The following is a 21,726-nucleotide window of genomic DNA, read 5'->3' on the forward strand; positions in this document are numbered from 1 at the left end:
TCATCAGTACATTCTACCCAAATTTTATAAAATTAATTAAAAACACAGTTCCTGAGATAGAACATGTCAGTTGTTGTAGAAAAATATCTTTGTAATCATCTGCCATTAAAAATGTGTAACTATGTAATTTAGAATGTATTTCTTAAAAACAGTTGATCTAATACCTGTTTTTATTTGCTAAAGTGCATCTAATAGAGAACTACATGGCTTAATTATCTAAAAATTACTGAAATTCTCTTCTTTGTCTAAATACTGTTACATGATAAAATGCAATAAAAATTCTATTTCAGAGCCATTGAGCTTCCTAAATTATAATTAGCAGAAATTAAAGATCTGTATCCTAAGGAGCATGCCTAAAGCATTGCCAGTACTTTAATTTTCTCATCCAGAGATTTAACTTTAAATGTTTCTTTAAGAAGCATAAATAATAATATGCCAATTCATAAATGCTTTTGCTGTCTTGTGCCAAAAGTAGTTTTCTGTTAGTACAAAAGAATGGACTATCTCCTATTTCATTAGCTTTAGCTTAGTAAATTGTTTACTATTTAACTGAGATTCCAGTTAAAATAGATTTATATTCTAAATAGCTTTCAAATAAAATCACTTTCATTGGTACACAGTTAGAAACAAAAGCATGTTTTAATTTTGATGTGTCACACTTTAGATACTAAAAAATGAAATGCCAGGAAAAATATATTTTCTCCATAATATAAAAGAAAGCTAATTTGCTGTTAGAACACCACAAGTCACATAATATTTCAAGCCATAGAATATAATTTGACTCAGGTTTGGACAGATTTGATTCAGAATTCTTCTACCGTAGTTTTATAAACCACTGACTTGGGCATACTAATGTTCAGAACAATTACAAGTACCATTGCTTAATGATCACTTGTTCAGCAGCTATTCAGAGTTACAGTGCGACTGAAAAAATGGTAGTTATACCCATTTCTGGCTATTGCAATGACTCCAGAATCACGTGATCAAAATTTGGGCGCTTGGCAACCCAACTGCACTGATGACCAAAGAGTACTTCAATTCCTCCCACTCATCTATCTCCCCCCATCTCTGCTTTTTTGGCTGTCTTACACTCCACTGCCTCTGTCTCCCTATACTTCTCTGTCCTTGCTGCCTTGGGCCCCATCCCACTCATTCTGCTGCCCCACCACCTTTATTTTCTTCTTCCTGCTGTTGATCAGGCACACCTAACCTGGCCTTTCACAAGATCCCGCTCGCTGTGCCAAACCTTCTTCCCAGAGCTGTGTGCAGCCTTGTCCAAGACATCTGGCCTTCTTGCAAGGCTTCAAAACCTTACAAAGTCTTGCAAGAAGGCTGCATGCTATTTGGACAAGGGTGGCAGAGCCAAATTAGGCATGCCTTGCAGCAGCGGGAGGAAGAAAATGGTGAAAGTCCGTTAGGGTGGCAAGGCAAGAAGAGCCAAGGACAGTAGGTGGCAGAAGGCAGAGCAGCCAAAAAAGTAGAAATTGGGGATGATAGATGGTGGAGGATGTTGAAGAGGGCACAATATCTTACCTTATTTAGGTTAATGACAGCAATCGTTAATCAGTGTGGTAAAATGACATCACTGCATCACTTAATGATAGAAATTCTGATTCCAGTTACCATAATTAACAGAGGCCTACTTGTAAGTATTTATTCCAGAGAATGGATGCAGTAATGATGAGTGGTTTTTAATCTAATTTTAAGTGCAAGTAGTCATTGGGTTACCACGTCCAAGGAGAGCCAGGGGAGACTGCAAGTATGGGGTTCTATGGGCATGAGAAAAAATGGGAACAATTTACCAGAGCAATTTGCAGAATCTTGCCTGCTGGCTCCCCAAATGACTTTCCTTGTGTGAAGTCAGCAGGGGAATTCATAAAGGTTGATGACATGACACAGGGATGCTATGATGGCCAAAACTGAGAACTTGTCATACTTCCATTTTTTTCAGTGCCACCATAACTTTGAACGGTTACTGAACAAATAAACATGTTCAGCCTGTATTAAAAATTAAGGTAATCAAAAATTATCTTCATCTGATATTTCTTCTTCAGAAACCAATTTAGAAAATCTAATCCCATGCTTTACTGCATTTGCCATTTGTAACTTTTTTATTTATTTTATTGTAATTCCTTTGATTATTGTTGGGCAGTGTAGATGTTTAGCCTGGATTTGGCATTTTTATCGTTCCCAAGCACCTGGGATAGACAGATTTTGTCTGATGGTGTTAAAGGTATTATGATAAGATATAAGCTCTTCCAAGTAAAGATGCCTTTTGCAATTGACTGATGGTGATTTTGTCTTTATTGTTATCATATGCACAAGGGACGCGGTGGCTCAGGGGCTAAGACAGCTGAGCTTGTCGATCGAAAGGTCGGCAGTTCGGTGGTTCGAATCCCTAGGGCTGCCGTGTAACGGGGTGAGCTCCCATTACTAGTCCCAGCTTCTGCCAACCTAGCAGTTTCGAAAGCACAAAAAAATGCAAGTAGAAAAAATAGGGACCACCTTTGGTGGGAAGGTAACAGCGTTCCGTGCGCCTTTGGCATTGAGTCATGCCGGCCACATGACCACGGAGACGTCTTCGGACAGCGCTGGCTCTTCGGCTTTGAAACGGAGATGAGCACCGCCCCCTAGAGTCGGCAACGAGGGGAACCTTTACCTTTAATGCACAAGAATGTGAAATTATGACTACCAGTTCTTTAGCTGGTGTTGACCTTTCTGCTTTCTAATAATCAATCCAGGCCAGAACAGATTTGTTCGTCTTTTTTTTTAATTCTTTAAAACCAGTTTATCGATCATCAGTTGGTCTTTGGTTCCTCTTGAATTTTTGCAGCAACCTTTCTGTTCTACAGGCAGCAATTCCTTGTTTTCCAGTTTATTTTTTCCAAAATCCATACATTTGGTTTGCAATAATGCCTGTAAATAATTTGTATGTTGTTGGCAGGCAAGTTATTAGCCTGTAATTTTCAGATTTATTTCCCTTTTCTGCATCCTTTTGAATCAAAAAAGTTCTTCCCGTTGTTAGCTTTCTGGTGTTTCCAGAATCTGATTCATCTGGTTTGCTAATCTTGCATGCAAACTTGTTAATAATTTCAACCAGAATCCATGCAGCTCATCTAAACCATGAGTACATCAGTTCTTGGCTTTCTTTGCTTGTTTTTGCACTATTTCTGTTGTTATGTGAACATCTTCCATTCTAGTCACTTTTACAGTGCTTTCAACCTGCTTGATCCTCTTTGCATTCCCATTGTGCTTTTTGTTGTTTTTCCACAATTTCTTCCAAAATTTTAGGGTATTTTCTTTATTAAAAATTTCACTTGTGGTAGCACCATGTATCGAACCTGTTGCCTGTTATTTCACTTACATACATCTTCCCAAACCAAGCTTTCCTACAAGCTTTGTTAAACTTAGGTAAACATTTGCTTACCTGTTTAGAAAGGGACTGCATCCTCCCACCCCCACCCCCACCTTAGGCACGAAGGCAGCTGTATGACCTTGGGCCAGTTACTCATAGCCAGAGGTGGGTTTCAGCAGATTCTGACCAGTTCTGGAGAACCAGCAGCAAAAATCTTGAGTAGTTCGGAGAACCGGTAGTAAAAATTCTGACTGGCCCCGCCCCCATCTATTCTCTGCCTCCCAAGTCCCAGCTGATAGGGAGGAAATGAGGATTTTGCTGTAACCGTCCCCTGAATTGGAGAAGGAATGGAGATTTTACAGTATCTTTCCCCTGGAGTGGGGTGGGAATGGAGATTTTACAGTATCCTTCTCCTGCCATGCCCACCAAGCCATGCCCACTAAGCCTCGCCCAGACAACCGTAGTAAAAAATTTTTAATCCCAATTCCAGTTTTGCCTTTGAATTCTGTCTGGAAGCAAACTTAAATGTAATACTGTTATTGTAAAATGATACCTGTTTGCCCTTAGAGTTGCAACTGTAATAGAAAAAATGAATATAAAATAAACAAAGCTAACCAATTTCTATGTTTCCTTGCTTATGTTATTTTGTTTTCATTTTTTCTTTTGGTTCTATGTTATTCTGCTGTTTTCAATATTTTTATACTTTATGTAAACTGTCAGGAATCATGATTGAGCCAGATAGCATAAAATTAGTATAAATAAATAAATCTATCCAAGAACTGTAACTTATCTAAATCCAATTTAGTTCTTTGTTTTTTGGGGGAAATCCGTAGTCTCTATGCCACAAAAAAAATGTGAAAGATCTTGCAAGTCTTAAAGATTGATGATTCTCCTTTTTTATTTATCATATGAACTTACGGCATGCTATAAATTACCTAATATTCTTCTTTAGTATTTCCTCGCATGTAAAATCTCATTGTATAAAGCTGATGTAAAGCTCTGCATGAGGTTGTTCTGAAATATTTCTTTAGTCAATGAAACTTAAAGTATTAATATGTTGTGCATATTGAGAAATTATTTTTATAAATATTTGAACCTCTCCTATTTAAGGGATTTACAATTCTTTTCTTCTTGAAAGTTGGATTGGACCAATCTAAATAGTATGTTTTATTTAAGAAATGTGTCTAATTATAGGCAAATATGAAACTTTTTCTCCTGCACCGTATCCTATTAAGCAGTGGAAGTAACATACTAGTTTAGACAAGCCCACCAGAACCTTCCATAGTAATTTGATTCTGGTAAAAAAGCTATTCAAAACAAAGCATTTTAATTATTCTTGTATCCCAGTTTCTCAATATCAATCTTGTAACCTCTCTGTCATTTTAAGTAAAATACAGTACTAAAAATCTGGATATATAGCAGACAGTTGTCTTTACATCCAAGTCTGTCCCAGTTGGGAATAACATAGGCAATCCAGTTTAAAGAAAAATTGGCAGATGAGTTATTCTAAATCCCATACCAAATATTTTCAGACTAAACTCTCATGATTTCTATTATTCATTCTGATTTTGAAGGAGGCATAGTCTCAAACATCTAAGAAGCTTCAGATTACATATTCCTACTATCCCTAGCTTACTGCTTCAGTTCCCCCCCCCCCAATCTCCTGCTAGTATCTTTATCCTGGGACAAAGCAGCAGCATTAATGCATTTGGAAAGGACCAAGTGATCAGGTATATCACAAGAGGATTAATCCTTCTACCCAGCCATTCCTCATACTCTTAAATTCAAATGTTCCTTAGTTAATATTGTATAAGATTAGGGCATATTTTAAAGGCATAAATCTGTATCTTGTTTACTTTGATTTTAAATTAAATTTAAATTCAAAGTGAATAGAGATTTTAAGAAGCCACAGTTACAAAACAGTATAAAACCATGTTTTGATGGTCATTTACAAGGTATAAGGTTAGTTCCCTATGATTAGATTTGTTAACTGACAGATTGGTCTAGTGGCTAAGGCGCTAGGCTAGTAATTGGGAAACCATGAGTTCCAGTCCTGCCTCAGCCCTGTAAGCCTGATTGGTGATGTTGGGCCAGTCACTCACTCACTCACTCAGTATATAGCAATAGCACATATACCACTCCATAATGTTTTACAGCACTCTGAGTGGTTTACAGAGTCAGCATATTGGCCCCAACAATCTGGGTCCTCATTTTATCAGTCTTGGAAGGATGGAAAGCTGAGTCAGTCATGAGCCTTTCAGGATCAAACTTCAGACTGGGGCAGAGTTAGCCTGCAATGCTGTATTCTAGCCACTGCACCACCAGGGCTTCTCAGCCCAACCTTCCTCACAGAGTTGTTATGAGGAAAATAGGAGGAGGAAGGTGGTTGGATATATATTTACCACCTTGAGTTATTAGTAAAAACAATAAAGGTAGGCTGCGTATAAATAAATATGAATTTTTAGGCAATCTTAAAGAGATAGATTAGCTCATTTTGGACATATTTTGGGTCACATGTTCTTATCTGTGTACAATCATATTACTATTTTGTGTGCTTACAAATCCATTCTGAGAACAAAGCAAAATTCAGGCCAACCCGTTTAATTACCTATAAATTCATGTGAAATTATTATTACCGGCTTTATCAAAAATCATCGTCTTAAATCATCGCTCATTCCTACTGTTTAATCTGCTGATTTTTTTAAATTCTCTTGTTCTTTGCTAAATATGCAAATTATTACAAAATTAAAATTAATGTACTGCTTTTATAGACTCATCCATAGTTGAATCAGTAGATTTTAAATCACAACCATGTACTAATATGTTTGTTTATCATACATAGTGTACCTCTTTATAATGGATTAAGTCCAGGTATTGCACAAATGGAAGGTTCCTTCTGCTTATAGAAATGAATTTAGTTCAGTAGAATCTGTCATTCAGATAATTAGTTGCTAAAAAGAGAGCACTTTTAGTTTGTTCCCCTTTCTGCTTGCAGCTCCCAGTTACCTGTATGTTGTTCCAGCAGATTTTTGAAAGCCTAAAAAGGGTTGCTGTGGAAAGAAGGGATCCCTTTTCTGCCTGCAGCAGTTTACAGATTTTTTTTTCTTGTGTGATTGTGGATCTAATTTCTTGTATTTCAGACAAGATTTCAACAGGGTTTCTTTTTTAAAGTTTTATTCTGAATTTAGAACAGAAGAGATACTTGAAACTTTCTACTGCAACCTTTTAAGTGTTTTGTTAGAACAAAGACTGCTAGAACAAATGTTAAAAATCTTTCCAGTGTTCTGACATGGAGAATTATGGGGATGTAAAATACATTTCTTTATTGTTCATCCTAGGCCACTAAAGTAAATCGAATTTTTAGATTAAATGGAATTTACTTTAGTTGCTGACTGCTAACTCACCCAACCTACAGATATTTTGGCCAAGACAATGTTTGTTCATGCAAAATTAATATCCCCATAGCAGGCAGTGACAGCAAATGCTAAGTGGGGTGGGTAAGTTGAGTTTTGTTTTGGGGTTTTGTGTTTTTTTTTGGCATGCAGACCTGCACAAATAGTCACAAGTTTGAGTCCACTAATTTGTCAGGCCCAAAACCAAGAATGATGTGATTTTTTCCAAGCTGAGTTCTTTATTGTTTTTACACCAATAGACAAAATCTTCCCAGACTCAAGACTATCATCCATACCTACAATATACCCCATGAACTATTAGGGAGGGACTGTCTACCCTGTTTCTCTTGTACACAATATTTGTACTGAGTTGCCTCTTACTCCTCTGGAATGCACTTCCTCCGTTTTGGGAATCCACCTCTTTACTACATTTCATTTCGGTAATGAAGCAGCAATAATTGAGTCACTTCAGCATATCCCATTACAGTAGTAAAATTATGCATACTGGCTTGAGGCTTCTTTATAATGTAAATGTGTCATGTGCACTTGTATTTAACAACATAACAGCTCAGCATCATAGCAAGCTTATCTATAATGCAAATATACTGTAAATGATCACCAAGAGATACCTTTCATGCAATTTTAGATTACTTCAGATTCTTTTAACCTGACCCCAGACTGAACTCTACATTACTTTAATGAGTGCCCAAGGATAATAATTACAAATATTAAGGTGGAAGAACTGTTGCCTTGATAATAGATGAATCTAAGTCCATCTGTGATCTCCAATTTATGCCAGGGTCTCCACAAAACCGCAGTCCAAAATGATGGTTCTTAATAACAGAACCTGTGCTTAAAACACTCACTGTCATTTACCTCCTTTTTTTAAGAGACTCCATCCACAGACAGCAGAAATCAAACTTGTGCCTGCTGTTTTATTGGTAAATGCATTCTTCAAATTTCCATGGCTTAGAACAGGAGTGGACACATAACTAAGATCAATCGGAAGGGGTCGCATGAGAAACTGGAACTGTTGCGGACAGTTGAACCAATAGGGCTGTGAAGGCACACATGTAGGTATGCACACACATACATAAATTGAGGAAGGAGTAATTGCTTTCATAGTAAAAGCAACACAGTTGTATTGTGTACTTTATTTATATTCTATTTTTAATTTCCAATTGATGTAACATCAGCCAGACAGAGACAACCAAAGGACTGGATGTAGCCTGCAGCTGGTAAAATGCCTAGATCTGGCTTAGAATATTTCTGTAAACCAATTATGGGGAAATGGAACATTGGAGAAACAACATGGAACAAAATACGTCATTTTTATCCTGAGCTTGATCATAACTCCAGAAAAGGAATTGACTATGCCTGTGACTTTTTTTATACCTTAGTTTCTGTTACTTATACAGGTAGTCCTCGACTTGCAATAGTTCATTTAGTGACTATCCGAAGTTACAACGTCACTGTAAAGTGCCTTACGACCATTTTTCACACTTACAACCGTTAAAGCAACCCCATGGTCACTTGATCAAAATTCAGACACTTGGCAGTTGACTCATATTTATGATGGTTGCAGGGTCACCTGATCCCCTTTTGTGACCTTCTGACAAGCAAAGTCAATGGGGAAACCAGATTCATTTAACACCCGTGTTAATAACAATTGCAGTGATTCACTTAATTGTGTCAAGAAAGCTCATAAAATCAGACAAAATTCACTTAACAACTGTCTCACTTAGCAACATAAATTTTGGGGTCAATTGTGGTCTTAAATCAACTACCTACACCAAAGTTATGTGTTGTTTTCTGGCAGAGGTTGCACTTAACTTGCATTGATTGATGGATCGAATTTCTCTCCCGCCTGTTTTTCAATAGTCAAGGCAACTTGCAGAAATAAACTGCTATGAACTGATTCCGAAAAGAAGATATTTCATTTAATTTTTACATGGTTTTAATTAAAATTCCGTACAATGAAGATAGTTACTTTCCTGTCATGGTGCTTAGGCCTTAGTTTAAGGATTTCTTTCTTAGATTTGTTACTGAAATGAATTGAAAGTTAATGTTTAATTAAGCTTTGTCTAAGAAATACTGCTTTCTTAAACACTTTATATTTAAAAAAAAACACTAGGCCAAGCTATACAGAATTAAACATAAAATTACATTTTAATTTATTTACTAGATGCATCTTATAATTCTAGATCTCTTAAAATGAGAGAGATTATTTGGGAGCTTTACTAATCTGTGCTTTGCTGACCAATTGAATGAGATTGTATATGCAAGCCATACTAATCTGTGTACTTACTGTTTGAATGTTTGGTACAGGAAGCGAGCAGCTGCAAAGCATCTAATAGAACGCTATTACCATCAGTTAACTGAGGGTTGTGGAAATGAAGCCTGCACGAATGAATTTTGCGCATCCTGTCCAACTTTTCTGCGTATGGATAACAATGCAGCAGCCATTAAAGCCCTCGACCTTTATAAGATTAATGCAAAACTCTGTGATCCTCATCCCTCCAAGAAAGGAACAAGCTCGGCTTACTTAGAAAATAATTCCAAAGGTGCCCACAACAACGCCTGCACTGACAGAAAAATGAACAAGAAGGAAATGCAAGGTCCAAGAGATGACTTTAAAGGTAAGCGTTACAGAATGGATGCAAGGATACAGCAAGGATGCAACGTTGGATACAACTTTGTATAGTCTGCATTGTATCATACAACAGAGCAACTTATTATCCCGATTATATATCAAAATACAGATAGTTCTCACTCGATGATCATTTATTCAGCAACTGTTCTGACATTGCAATGGCGCTGAATAAAGGGACTCACAACCTCCATTGGAATCTATGGATTCTGCAGCAGTCTTGCAGTCACATAATTATGATCTGGATACTTGCCGATGTGTTTGCACTTATGACAGGTCACCAAGCACACTATGATCATGTGATCACCATTTGTGATCTCTCTCGTGGCTTCCCCAGAAAGTCAACAGGGAAGGTCACAACACACTGCCACCTACAGGCTTGCTGAAAAAGATCTGTCTGGAAATCCAAGATTGGATTTCTGTATAAACCTTTTTCAGCCAACTTCCTTAAGTCCAAAAAAGCTACTTAACAAGACTCCAGTCTCCAGCAAATACTGGTTTTGCTGCCTCTTTGAAAACAAAAGCATTGCTTGACAGGCTCAGGTCCCTCCATTAGTCAGCATTTTTGCTCTCAAAGTAGCTGGGTGAGAAAGTCCATTTTCATCCAGCCTCTTTGAGACCAAAAATGCTGTCCTATGGAGAAACCTTGCCCCCCAAACAGGGTGGAATCTCTGGCAAGTAGCAATTTTGCTGTCAAGGAGGCTGAATAAAAATGGAAGGTTTTTTTACCCAGCTTCTTTGAGATCAAAAACACAGCCTGATGGATTGATTTCATCCTCTGTAAGACAAAGTCTGGCCAGTGGGCAGGAGGGGAACAGCAGCGCTAGGCTGAAGAAGCTAGGATTACAAAGAAAGTCAGGATGCAGTTCTAAAGTTGGGTCAGGTCACATGCCAATGCACTCCTCAATCACCACAATTAATTACCATAATTCCATGCTCAATTATAATCATAAATCAAGGATTACTTATAACTGGAAACTAATGTTGATTATGTTTTTTATGTTAACAAAACAAACATTCTCTCATTCTGACATACTTTTAAAAATATATTTATATTTCAGGTTGGGATCATTTATTCCTCCATTCAGAATTTAAAACCAGAATATTTTTAAAAGTTTGTAAAGGGTGAACTTAATTAACAGATGTAAAGTACACAGTTTCTGTAAATAGGAAAATAAGTTGTGTGTTCTGATTGCAGAAACTGTTAATTATTGCTGAAGGTTGTAAATAGTCATTCTTTTGATGCCTTCTATGTAAATGTCTTTAACTTGACTTCGAGAATATTTTTGTTTTTGTTTTTAAATATCTAGATGTGACTTTTTTAACAGAAGAAAAAGTATATGAAATTCTTGAACTATGTAGAGAAAAAGAAGACTATTCTCCCTTAATCCGTGTCGTTGGGAGAGTATTTTCTAGTGCTGAGGCCTTGGTACAGAGTTTTCGAAAAGCCAAGCAGCATACTAAGGAAGAATTGAAGTCTTTACAAGGAAAAGATGAAGATAAAGATGAAGATGAAAAAGAAAAGGCTGCATGTTCTTCTGCCATGGAAGAAGATTTAGTTGCACCATCATCATCATCATCAAGAATGGGTGACAGTGCACAGGGGGATAACAACCTACAAAAATTAGGCCCAGATGAAGTATCTGTAGATATCGATGCAATCAGACGGGTCTACAATAGATTACTTTCTAATGAAAAGATCGAAACTGCCTTTTTAAATGCACTTGTGTACTTGTCACCCAATGTTGAATGTGACTTGACTTATCATAATGTGTACTCTCGAGATCCTAACTATCTCAACTTGTTTATTATTGTTATGGAAAATGGCAATCTTCATAGTCCTGAGTACCTGGAAATGGCACTACCGTTGTTTTGTAAAGCAATGAGTAAGCTACCCCTTGCAGCTCAAGCAAAATTGGTCAGACTGTGGTCAAAGTACAGCGCAGACCAGATTCGACGAATGATGGAAACTTTTCAGCAGCTTATAACCTACAAAGTCATAAGCAATGAATTCAATAGTCGTAACTTAGTGAATGATGATGATGCTATTGTTGCTGCTTCAAAGTGCTTAAAAATGGTTTACTATGCAAATGTAGTAGGAGGAGATATAGACACAGACCACAATGAAGAGGAGGATGAAGAGCCTATCCCAGAATCTAGTGAATTAACTCTACAAGAACTCCTGGGTGAGGAAAGAAGAAATAAAAAAGGACCTCGGGTAGACCCTCTGGAAACTGAACTTGGCGTAAAAACTATAGATTGCCGAAAGCCACTTATCCCCTTTGAAGAGTTTATCAATGAACCACTGAATGATGTTCTAGAAATGGACAAAGATTATACATTTTTCAAGGTAGAAACAGAAAATAAATTCTCCTTTATGACATGCCCCTTTATACTGAATGCCGTTACCAAGAACCTGGGATTGTATTATGACAACAGAATCCGTATGTACAGTGAACGTCGTATAACTGTCCTTTACAGTTTAGTTCAAGGCCAGCAGTTAAACCCATATTTGCGACTCAAAGTCAGACGTGATCACATCATAGATGATGCGCTTGTTCGGGTAAGTGACTTGATATATAAAACATCTATTGCTGTTTTTTTTTAAAAAAAAAATAGGAGCCTTAATGTTTTTTGATATTCTTTGGGGTCTCCTGGACATATTCAAAATAACATGTACCTTAAAAAATTATTTACACACTAGATAGAGTTTCTGACCAAAGAACGGTGCAGTAGAACGAAAATGATTCCATATTCTGCTTGGTTCAAATTTAACCGAAAAAAATAGTTGATAGCTTGTCTTTGACCAAGACCAAAGCAATTACATATTTCCCCCCCTAAAAGAGGGTGAAAATTTGGGTGTGTCTTATACACCAAATGTAGCTATGCCCAGCCTCTGAAACAGGGGTTTCAGAAGCTGAAGAAAGGCTCTGAAAGGGAGGTTTCAGAAGCTGAAAAAAAAGCAAGGCGCAGAGCCCGCAACCAAAGAACCTGTTGCTAAAGTTCACCTCTGGGAACAGCTGATTGGGGGTATTCTGGCAGGCCATCCACCCTCCAGTCAGCTTTTTTATTATTTTCCTCCCCCAAAACTAAGGTGTGTCTGAAAAATACGGTAGCTATGACCGTTTCTAGAGTATTTTGTTTCAGTTTTCATTCCAAATATAATTATTCAAACAAAATTTAAGCATTTTGAAGTTGACTTTACAAGGATGAAATAATTGCACTACATACATTTTTTTGAAAGATAATTTTGAAATACATACAATAGTAGCTATGAGTTAACATCATATCATGATAACCCCATCATATTGATGAATCCATGGACAACGATACTAAGAGTAAAAAAAGAAAACACTAACATCTTTGTTTTAATATGGATCTAAAAAGCAGATTTCAGGAAGTTATTGCCTTTTTTCAATGTTTTTTTTTTTCAGTTATTGCCTTTTTTATATTGAGCAAGTGCTACAGTTTTGTTAAATCATGAATATTGCCAGTTATTGGCTCTGATGGACTCCTTAAATTTTAATTGTTTTAAGTACGTGCTATTTGACTTAGCTGATTTTCATTTGTTAATTAATTCTTATATATTTTAAAAAAACATTTTTTCCATTTTGCAATCCAGTAATACAGTTACTTCTCTAAAAATATGGATTGAATAGGTTAAAATATAAAGTGCTGGTACTGTGTTAAGCAATTGTTTAACCTTAACTTAGGCTAAATTGTTTATTGTCACATATTATGTTGATCCACATCCAAGTCGTATCTAGCCATTGGTCAGTAGAATACGTTGAAATAAAGATAATAATAACAACAACAACAACAACAACAGAGTTAGAAGGGACCTTGGAGGCCTTCTAGTCCAACCCCTTGCCTAGGCAGGAAACCCTACACCATCTCAGACAGATGGTTATCCAACATTTTCTTAAAAATTTCCAGTGTTGGAGTATTCACAGCTTCTGCAGGCAAGTCATTCCACTTATTAATTGTTCTGATTGTCAGGAAATTTCTCCTTAGTTCTAAGTTGCTTCTTTCCTTGATCAGTTTCCACCCATTGCTTCTTGTTCTACCCTCAGGTGCTTTGGAGAACAGCCCGACTCCCTCTTCTTTGTGGCAACCCCCAAGATATTGGAACACTGCTATCATGTCCCCCCCTAGTCCTTCTTTTTATTAAACTAGACATGCCCAGTTCCTGCAACCGTTCTTCATATGTTTTAGCTGCCAGTCCCCAATTCTCTCAAGAGAATTCCTTTTCCCAGGGAAAACTTTACATTCCTTTTAAATGGTGCATTCATGGAAAAGAAGAAAGACACCAATAGTAGAATGTGCAAAACAAAAGAAGTATTTGTTTATTAATATTTTAATATATGATTGGTCCCAGATGCTTCAGACTACTGGGTATAACCTGAAATTCATTAAGTTTCTTGCAACATAAAGGTAGTCCTCAACTTACAACACTTCATTTAGTGACCGTTCAAAGTTACAACAGCACTGAAAAATGTGACTTATGACTGTTTTTCACAGTTGTGACCAAAATTCAGATGATTGGCAAGTAGTTCATATTTATGACCATTGCTGTGCCCCAAGGTCATGTGATCACCTTTTGCAACCTGACAAAGATAAAACCAGTAAACAACTGGTTTACTAATTTATCAAGTGCAGCGACTCAGTTACCAACTGTAGCAAAAAAAAAAGTCATAAAATGGGGCAACATTTAAGAAAAGACTACCTGCACTTTCCTGAAATAGTCCTCAGCTCAGTGGGAATCATTGAGTGGGGGGATGAGGGGAAAAATGTCATTCTGTACATTGGAGACTTTCATGGCGATACTGGATGCAGAAATCTCTCTCCCCCCCTCTTCCCCCCATCTCTTTGAGGGGGACAGTGGAAAAGTACAGAAGACAGCAATGCTAGGACTCTCTTTAAGGAAAGTTAGTCGCAGCTGACAGAAGATGCAGACTCTTGAAAGCTAACCCCAGAGTGAAGATTAGTGCAAATAGTGATACCACAATTTGATTCTCAACTTTTTAGCAGTTATCTGATAAATAGTGTATAAAGCAAGTTACTATTTTATATGTCCTTTTTCCACATCAATCTCACTGAAATGTCACCCGTGTGGTGTATTTCTACCATGCTTCTAACCCTTGAGTTTCAACTCAGTTAATTTAATTGCATGCTTCTCGACAAGGTTAGCCAAAAACAGGTTCCTTATGTATCCCTTCCCTTGTAAATTCATTATGACCCTATTCTCTCTAGCAGAGTAAAATTATATTATGAAAACCCATTGTAGCTATTCCCCAATATGAAGTCGCAGTGTTCTCAGTATGGACTTTAGAAAGATGTTTTTGAAGCTTTGGCATTGTGTCATTCAATGATTTTAAAATTGGACATTCATGTCCATTGATATGCACTTCCTCAAAGATTGTTTTATTTCTCACCCTGTAGTTAGAAATGATTGCAATGGAAAATCCAGCTGATTTGAAAAAGCAGTTGTATGTAGAATTTGAAGGAGAACAAGGGGTTGATGAAGGAGGAGTTTCCAAAGAATTTTTTCAACTAGTTGTAGAAGAAATCTTCAACCCCGATATTGGTAAGTAAGTAATTTTCATGGTTAGTGTGTAGTTAATTGCACTCCTCACCATTTTTTCACTGCATGTTCTGTGATTAAAGTATTGTGCCAAGACTGAGGATAACCAGCCTCAAGTCCATCCCCTCTCATAGAAATTTGCTGGATGAGGGCCACATTCACCAGCCCAGCCTTGCTGTTCTGAGGAAAAAGTGAATGAAGATCTCGTTGTAAGCTACTTTGAGCTGATTTGGGGTAGGGAAGTGAGATAAAAATGTACCAAATAAATAAAGCATTTACCCATGACAACATTGGGTGGAATCTGCTAACTTCAAATAAAAATGAAATTAACGGTTTCATGCAATACCCAAATTATTGAAATACCTTTAAGTTTTTATATGATTTTAGGAGTTTGGGGCCACTATTAATTTGTTTAGATGTTTAAATATTTATATTAATACAAACACATGTATTGTGTGAAATCACATGGTCCTGATTATTACCTAAATTGATTGTTGATTCCTGCTGTGATTGAATGCTTTTGCTTTGAATCTATTTAATACAGAAGATGGAAATTATTCATTTTCTTATCTCAGAAAAGTTTGCTTTCTATTCACTCAGTGATAATTGGGTTTTATTCAGATTTTTTTAAAAAAAATCTACTTAAGTAAAAATACATAATATCCTTCTAAAAAAGATACATGCAATTTTTGCCTGTAAAAATGCACATAAAATATCTCCTTCAGCAGAAATATCTTGCACATTCAAAGATAAGGTAAAGGTAAAGGTTCCCCTCGCACATACGTGCTAGTGTTTGCCGACTCTAGGGGGTAGTGCTCATCTCCGTTTCAAAGCCGAAGAGCCAGCACTGTCCGAAGACGTCTCCGTGGTCATGTGGCCGGCATGACTCAACGCCAAAGGCACACGGAATGCTGTTACCTTCCCACCAAGGTGGTGCCTATTTTTTCTACTTGCATTTTTACATGCTTTTGAAATTGCTAGGTTGGCAGAAGCTGGGACAAGTAATGGGAGCTCACCCCGTTACACGGCAGCACTAGGGATTTGTACCGCTGAGCATCCGACCTTTGAATCAACAAGCTCAACGTCCTAGCCCCTGAGCCACCGCGTCCCTTATTCAAAGATAGCTACAATTTAATGTTTCCCTGAAATGTTAGAAAAAGTGTGCAAGTTGTTTTTGACATAGGTGTTTAATAAGGAGTTTTATATCATGTTTTCTTCCATTGTACGCGTATACAAAAGTTTGGAACATTTGTACTTTATCTTTTTTCTGAATCTCTATAATGTTAAAGATACATACAAAAGTCATTTGTTACACTTGATAAAAGCCTGAACTCTTGGCTGTTTTCTCTCAATGCTCAGTTTTTTAAGTACTGTTCATTTAAAATGAATATTAGGGAACAATGGTGGCTTTATCATTTTGGGCTTTCGTATAAAATGCAGATGTCTATTCAATGTGCTGAACAGTATATTAATTAAAGGGACTAAATAACACATGGAATTTAAAAGTGAAAAATTCATAATCAGAAAATGGCTAGTTATTGAACTGTTCTCATTAAATCTGAAATCCTGTAACTTTTTTTTATATAGGAATGTTCACTTACGATGAGTCCACAAAATTGTTTTGGTTTAACCCATCCTCTTTTGAAACTGAGGGACAGTTTACATTGATTGGGATTGTATTGGGCCTGGCTATTTACAATAATTGTATTCTGGATGTCCATTTTCCAATGGTTGTCTACAGGAAATTAATGGGCAAAAAAGGAACTTTCCGTGATCTGGCAGATTCTCATCCTGTAAGTCCTTTCAAGTTTTCCTGCTGTTTGGAAGTTCACAGTTCAGTGTTGTTATATTTTAAACCTGGTGACACTATAGTATATTCTGAATGTTTACCTTTGTATGAGTGTGTACATCTCTTATTTTTAATTAAAAAAACTTGTGAAATGAGGATCAATATTGTCTCAGAATTCCATAGACAAGTAATAATAATTTGTTTAGATTGTATCTGGCATTGCATTTATACAAGCTCTTAATCATATGACTGCTAATGTGGATTTTAAGAACATTTGTATCAAATAAGATTTGTACACATCTAATAAAATATACTCTAGAACTCTCTGCTAACCTTGAAAAAGATGGCCACACACTGTTATTTGTCCAAAACAGAATTCAATATTTACAGGCTTAATTTATAAAAACATTGCCATGACTGGCAGTGATGTGGCTATGAAATGTATAATGTGGCTTTTCCTCAGGATGCCTTAACTAACAAAGGTTCTTTGTTATTTCTTTTTGGCTGTGTAATCATAACATTGCACACTAGCTTGTTCCAGGTGATAGAGGCTAGTGGAGTAGATGAGATAGCAAAGCCACATTTTGAGGAGGGGAAAGCTCCCAGGTTCATTAGCTTCTGAAGCATAATTAATTGTGATTAAATTATCGGTATGCTCCCAATATTGCATAGGTTTTTAAATGAGAAAAAACTGTGCATCTGATTAGAGAAATAGTGATAAGTGATTTAAATTTTGTGACTTGCCATCTTTTTTCTGGCTATTGGAAGCAATATTTTCCCAGGATATGAAAAAACAGGTTTTAAAGGGTAGCTTCATTAAAACAAGGCATCCCTTGGGGAAAGAAACAAATCGAGGCACTTCCTTCTTCTCTCATCAAATTCTCAATCTCCAACAATTACTTTTTATATTAAAATGACTGTTACAAGTAGATGCTTATATTTAGCTTGGTTCGTTTGTACACATTCTATGCATCAGGCTTCTTGTAAATGCTTTTTAAGGCTATATGAAATATATTTACTGTTTTAGGTTCTCTACCAGAGCTTAAGAGACTTGTTGCAGTATGAGGGAAGTGTGGAAGACGATATGATGATAACCTTCCAGATATCTCATACAGATCTCTTTGGTAATCCAATGATGCATGATTTAAAGGAAAATGGAGATAAAATCCCTATTACAAATGAAAACAGAAAGGTAATATAATATGGCTGCCACCAATTATACAGTGATTATCTAAGTAAGTGGTATTCTAAAACTGCAAAGATAGCATATTGAATAAATGCATTCTGCAACCTGTTTGTATTATGCAAATTTATTTTTTTCAGGATCTTTGCTTATATGATTTGCATTGTTTTGAATATTATAATGACCCATGCCACAGTAGGAACAAAAAGTATATAGACTGCCAAAGTCTGCTCCCAACCCTTTTTTAACCATTCAAAGTATTGCCGTAAGCTTTCATAAGAGCTAGATTTTTACTTCAGATAAGTGAAGTTTGTCCCTGACTAGAAGCTGAATTTCTCTGATGTTTCTAACTGCATTTCTGACGCATCTTGGTATTCATGATATATTTGGCTTCCAAACAGGCATTGAGATTACAACTTTCAGAATTCCTAACCATTACCTAGAATGCACTAAGTTGAGGGAAGGGGCTAATGGATATGTGTTCTAAGCCTGGATTTTCATTTACAGATATTTCATTATCTACTTAAATCCATCTTTAGTCCTAAAGATGTTATGGAAAGAGGGGTGTAATTAAACATCTGCCAATGAAAAACTAAGCCCAGAGAATCCTAGCGACCCAAACCTTCAGCCCTGAGCCACATATATTATCTATCATCAGAAGAATAGTATGTAAGGAAAAGAACCATGAGTGCAGCCTGTAGTTTGATATAAAATAAGGATTTCTGGGTTTTTTAAAGCTAATGTTTTTTTAAAATTTAAAATAAAATAATAGAATGACAAATAATATAAAAGCAAGTCAGGAAAGCACATCAGTAACTTTGATTATTAGTTACTATTAAGTTCAGTTAATTGACAATCATAGTATGTGAGGTGAAGAGGCTATTCTGAATAAAAATATATCTTGTGTTAGATAGGGACTCCTTTGTTAAGGAATTGAAAGCCACTTTTCACTAGCAACTTAAGAAAAATTCTAATAACTTCATTAGATTTTAGCCTTGTAGAGATGAATGGTAATTAAAAAAACATGAAATACTTCTTTATGAAATAGTTTGAAGAATCTGTAAAATCTTATAGATGTGTAAGTCTTAGGGCTACTAAACAAGAGGAAGTTCATATCTAGTTTTTGAGAGGATAGTGGGAAGAGCATAATTATCTTTATTTGAGACAAAGGCTCATACCTGTCCTAGTAAAGAAACTTGGTGTGTCTGCTTTTTTTATTAAACAGGAATTTGTTAATCTGTATTCTGACTACATTCTGAACAAATCAGTGGAAAAACAATTTAAGGCCTTTCGAAGAGGATTCCACATGGTAACCAACGAATCTCCCCTAAAATATTTATTTAGACCTGAGGAGATTGAATTGCTTATTTGCGGAAGTAGGGTAAGGCATTTTAATTGAATGGGAAAAAAATTATTGGTTTTGCTGTTGGTGCTAAATTGTATAATGGTGATACAATATATTCTATTTACAGAATCTAGACTTCCAAGCCCTAGAAGAAACCACAGAATATGATGGTGGCTATACCAGAGATTCTCTTATAATTAGGTATGGGGACTAAGCTTTTCTATATATAGTTACAGAAAGTGGTACTTCTATCTCCAAACAAGGAGAATAGCCAAATATGATGCGAGTCTCACAATTATAAAAGAAAGGGGGAAACTTGACAAGATATTTCAAGTGATGGGCATGGTTGCTAAAATAAAAGTAGTAAAAATTGGAGTGATCTCCATTTCCTGTTTTTCAAACTGAGATCCTTTAAAGCGGGTGAAATGCTACCGGTTTGCTCCAGTTCGGGCGAACCAATAGTGATAAAAACTACCGGTTCGAGTGAACTGATAGTAAAAAAAATGTTTTAAAAAGTAAAAAAAAGGTTCTGATTGTACTGTGCGATTATCAGAACCTTTTCTTTACTTTTTTAAAGCATTTTTTTACTACTAGTTCGGGCAAATAGGTAGTAAAAAAATGCTTTAAAAAGTAAAAAAAAAAAAAAGGTAGGCCACACCCACCCAGTCACATGACCCCCACCAAGCCACACCCACAGAACCAGTAGCAAAAAAAAATGTATTTCACCAATGCTATAAAGCATCAGTTAACTCTCTGTATGCATATATTAGAGTCACAATCAGTCTCTTTACATCTTAAAATTTATTTTAGATATTGTATGTAAGTAACCTATATTTCATAAGTGCATTGAGTGGCTGATAAAGTTAGTTGTTAATTGGTTAAAAAGAGGTTTTGTCCTCTTTTTGGCAAAAGCCCAAGACAGCTGGTCAAATGAGTATGAGCATGTTAGATTGTTGCAAGGAATATAAATCCTTCCATTCCCCACCATCCAGTCAGAGCTGAAGAAGCTTCTTGGATGAGAAGCAAAAATGTCTTCAAAGAAAAACCAGAAAGTCCAATTGCCTCTTGAAAAAGCACCTTTGGGATGATTATAATCTTGTATTGGTTATTTCTGAAGCAAATGTCAAAAAGCAAGTTTTATGCAGATTATCTCTAAGCAGTCATTTGAGTTATTTGCACTGCATAGTTTCTTTTTCTGTTTAATTTTCACTTCTGCAGGGAATTTTGGGAAATAGTCCATTCATTTACAGATGAGCAAAAAAGACTCTTCCTCCAGTTTACAACAGGGACAGACAGAGCACCAGTAGGAGGACTTGGAAAACTAAAGATGATTATAGCCAAAAATGGCCCTGACACCGAAAGGTAAAGTTTTTAAAATTAAGAAATAGGTAGAAAATGTAGTTAAGCAATAGGTTTACAATTGATCCCAAATGAGGGTTACATAAACTTACCCATAACAGCATTTGAATAACCTAATTCTTTAAAAAGTGAAAAATAAAACATGGATAAAATATCAGTATTTCTTATGCTAAGCTAATAGAACTGTTTATGTTCAATTCTGAGACTCGGTTCTTTTCTTTCTCCAGGTTACCTACATCTCATACATGCTTTAATGTCCTCTTGCTTCCGGAATATTCCAGCAAAGAGAAACTTAAGGAGAGATTGTTGAAGGCCATCACATATGCCAAAGGATTTGGCATGCTGTAATGAATTAAATAAAAGGGATAAAACGATTGGTGGCAATGGTGTCCCTGTCCAAAAATCAATAAGAGAAAACCCACAAAAGGCCATAAGCTATAGCAAGCAAGCTACCGTAGTCACCTGTATTTGGGCCTCCCTTCTTCACTTGGGGACTCTGGGCTGGAACAGCAGATTTCAGCTGCTTCTATGAACAAATTATTTTCTTTTAGCGTGAAAGTGTTACATATTCTTTCACTTGTATGTACAGAGAGGTTTTCCTGAATATTTATTTTAAAGGGTTAAATCACTTTTGCTTGTGTTTTATTACTGCTTGAAGTTGAGCCTTTTTGAGTATTTACAAGAAAACAAAACTGTACTCTCCCAAGGAAAATATTGCCATCATTTGTAGATTGTGTAACCTTTAAGTATGTGCTACATTTTTGTCCCAGTTATCAAATCAAAATCGGGAACTGTACTTTTTGAACAGTTTTGCTTTTGAAAATTTAAGTCTTGGAAAACAAAATGGTGTGATGCAATGACTGCTGTTCTAGCCCCCAAAGACATTTGTGGAAAAACATTAGAATCAATAAAGATGGAAGGGAGAACTTGGAATGTTAAATTACAGCCTTCAGACCTTTACTTTTAGCCACAGCACAACAATTAAACAAAAACAAAAAGTCATTTCATTATATATGTTGTCTTTCACATGTCTTGTCTTATAGCATACCGGGTTTTTAATTAGCAAGAT

The 21,726-nt window shown here is 36.2% G+C and overlaps 1 protein-coding gene across 5 annotated transcripts in view; it reads left to right on the top strand.

Moving 5' to 3' along the window:
* Window positions 1–21,031, top strand: part of UBE3A (ubiquitin protein ligase E3A) — a 43,895-nt gene extending 22,864 nt beyond the window's left edge. For all 5 annotated transcript variants that reach the window (XM_058184965.1, XM_058184969.1, XM_058184970.1 and 2 more), the window contains 9 exons: window positions 9,076–9,386; window positions 10,708–11,960; window positions 14,840–14,984; window positions 16,569–16,774; window positions 17,798–17,962; window positions 19,179–19,334; window positions 19,426–19,499; window positions 20,517–20,660; window positions 20,885–21,031. In XM_058184965.1, the coding sequence (XP_058040948.1) occupies window positions 9,076–9,386; window positions 10,708–11,960; window positions 14,840–14,984; window positions 16,569–16,774; window positions 17,798–17,962; window positions 19,179–19,334; window positions 19,426–19,499; window positions 20,517–20,660; window positions 20,885–21,005 (2,575 nt within the window). In that variant the 3' untranslated portion in view covers window positions 21,006–21,031. The remainder of the gene's footprint in view (window positions 1–9,075; window positions 9,387–10,707; window positions 11,961–14,839; window positions 14,985–16,568; window positions 16,775–17,797; window positions 17,963–19,178; window positions 19,335–19,425; window positions 19,500–20,516; window positions 20,661–20,884) is intronic.
* Window positions 21,032–21,726: the final 695 nt, after the last annotated feature.

Source organism: Ahaetulla prasina, chromosome 5, assembly GCF_028640845.1.
Source record: "Ahaetulla prasina isolate Xishuangbanna chromosome 5, ASM2864084v1, whole genome shotgun sequence".
NCBI lineage: Eukaryota > Metazoa > Chordata > Lepidosauria > Squamata > Colubridae > Ahaetulla > Ahaetulla prasina.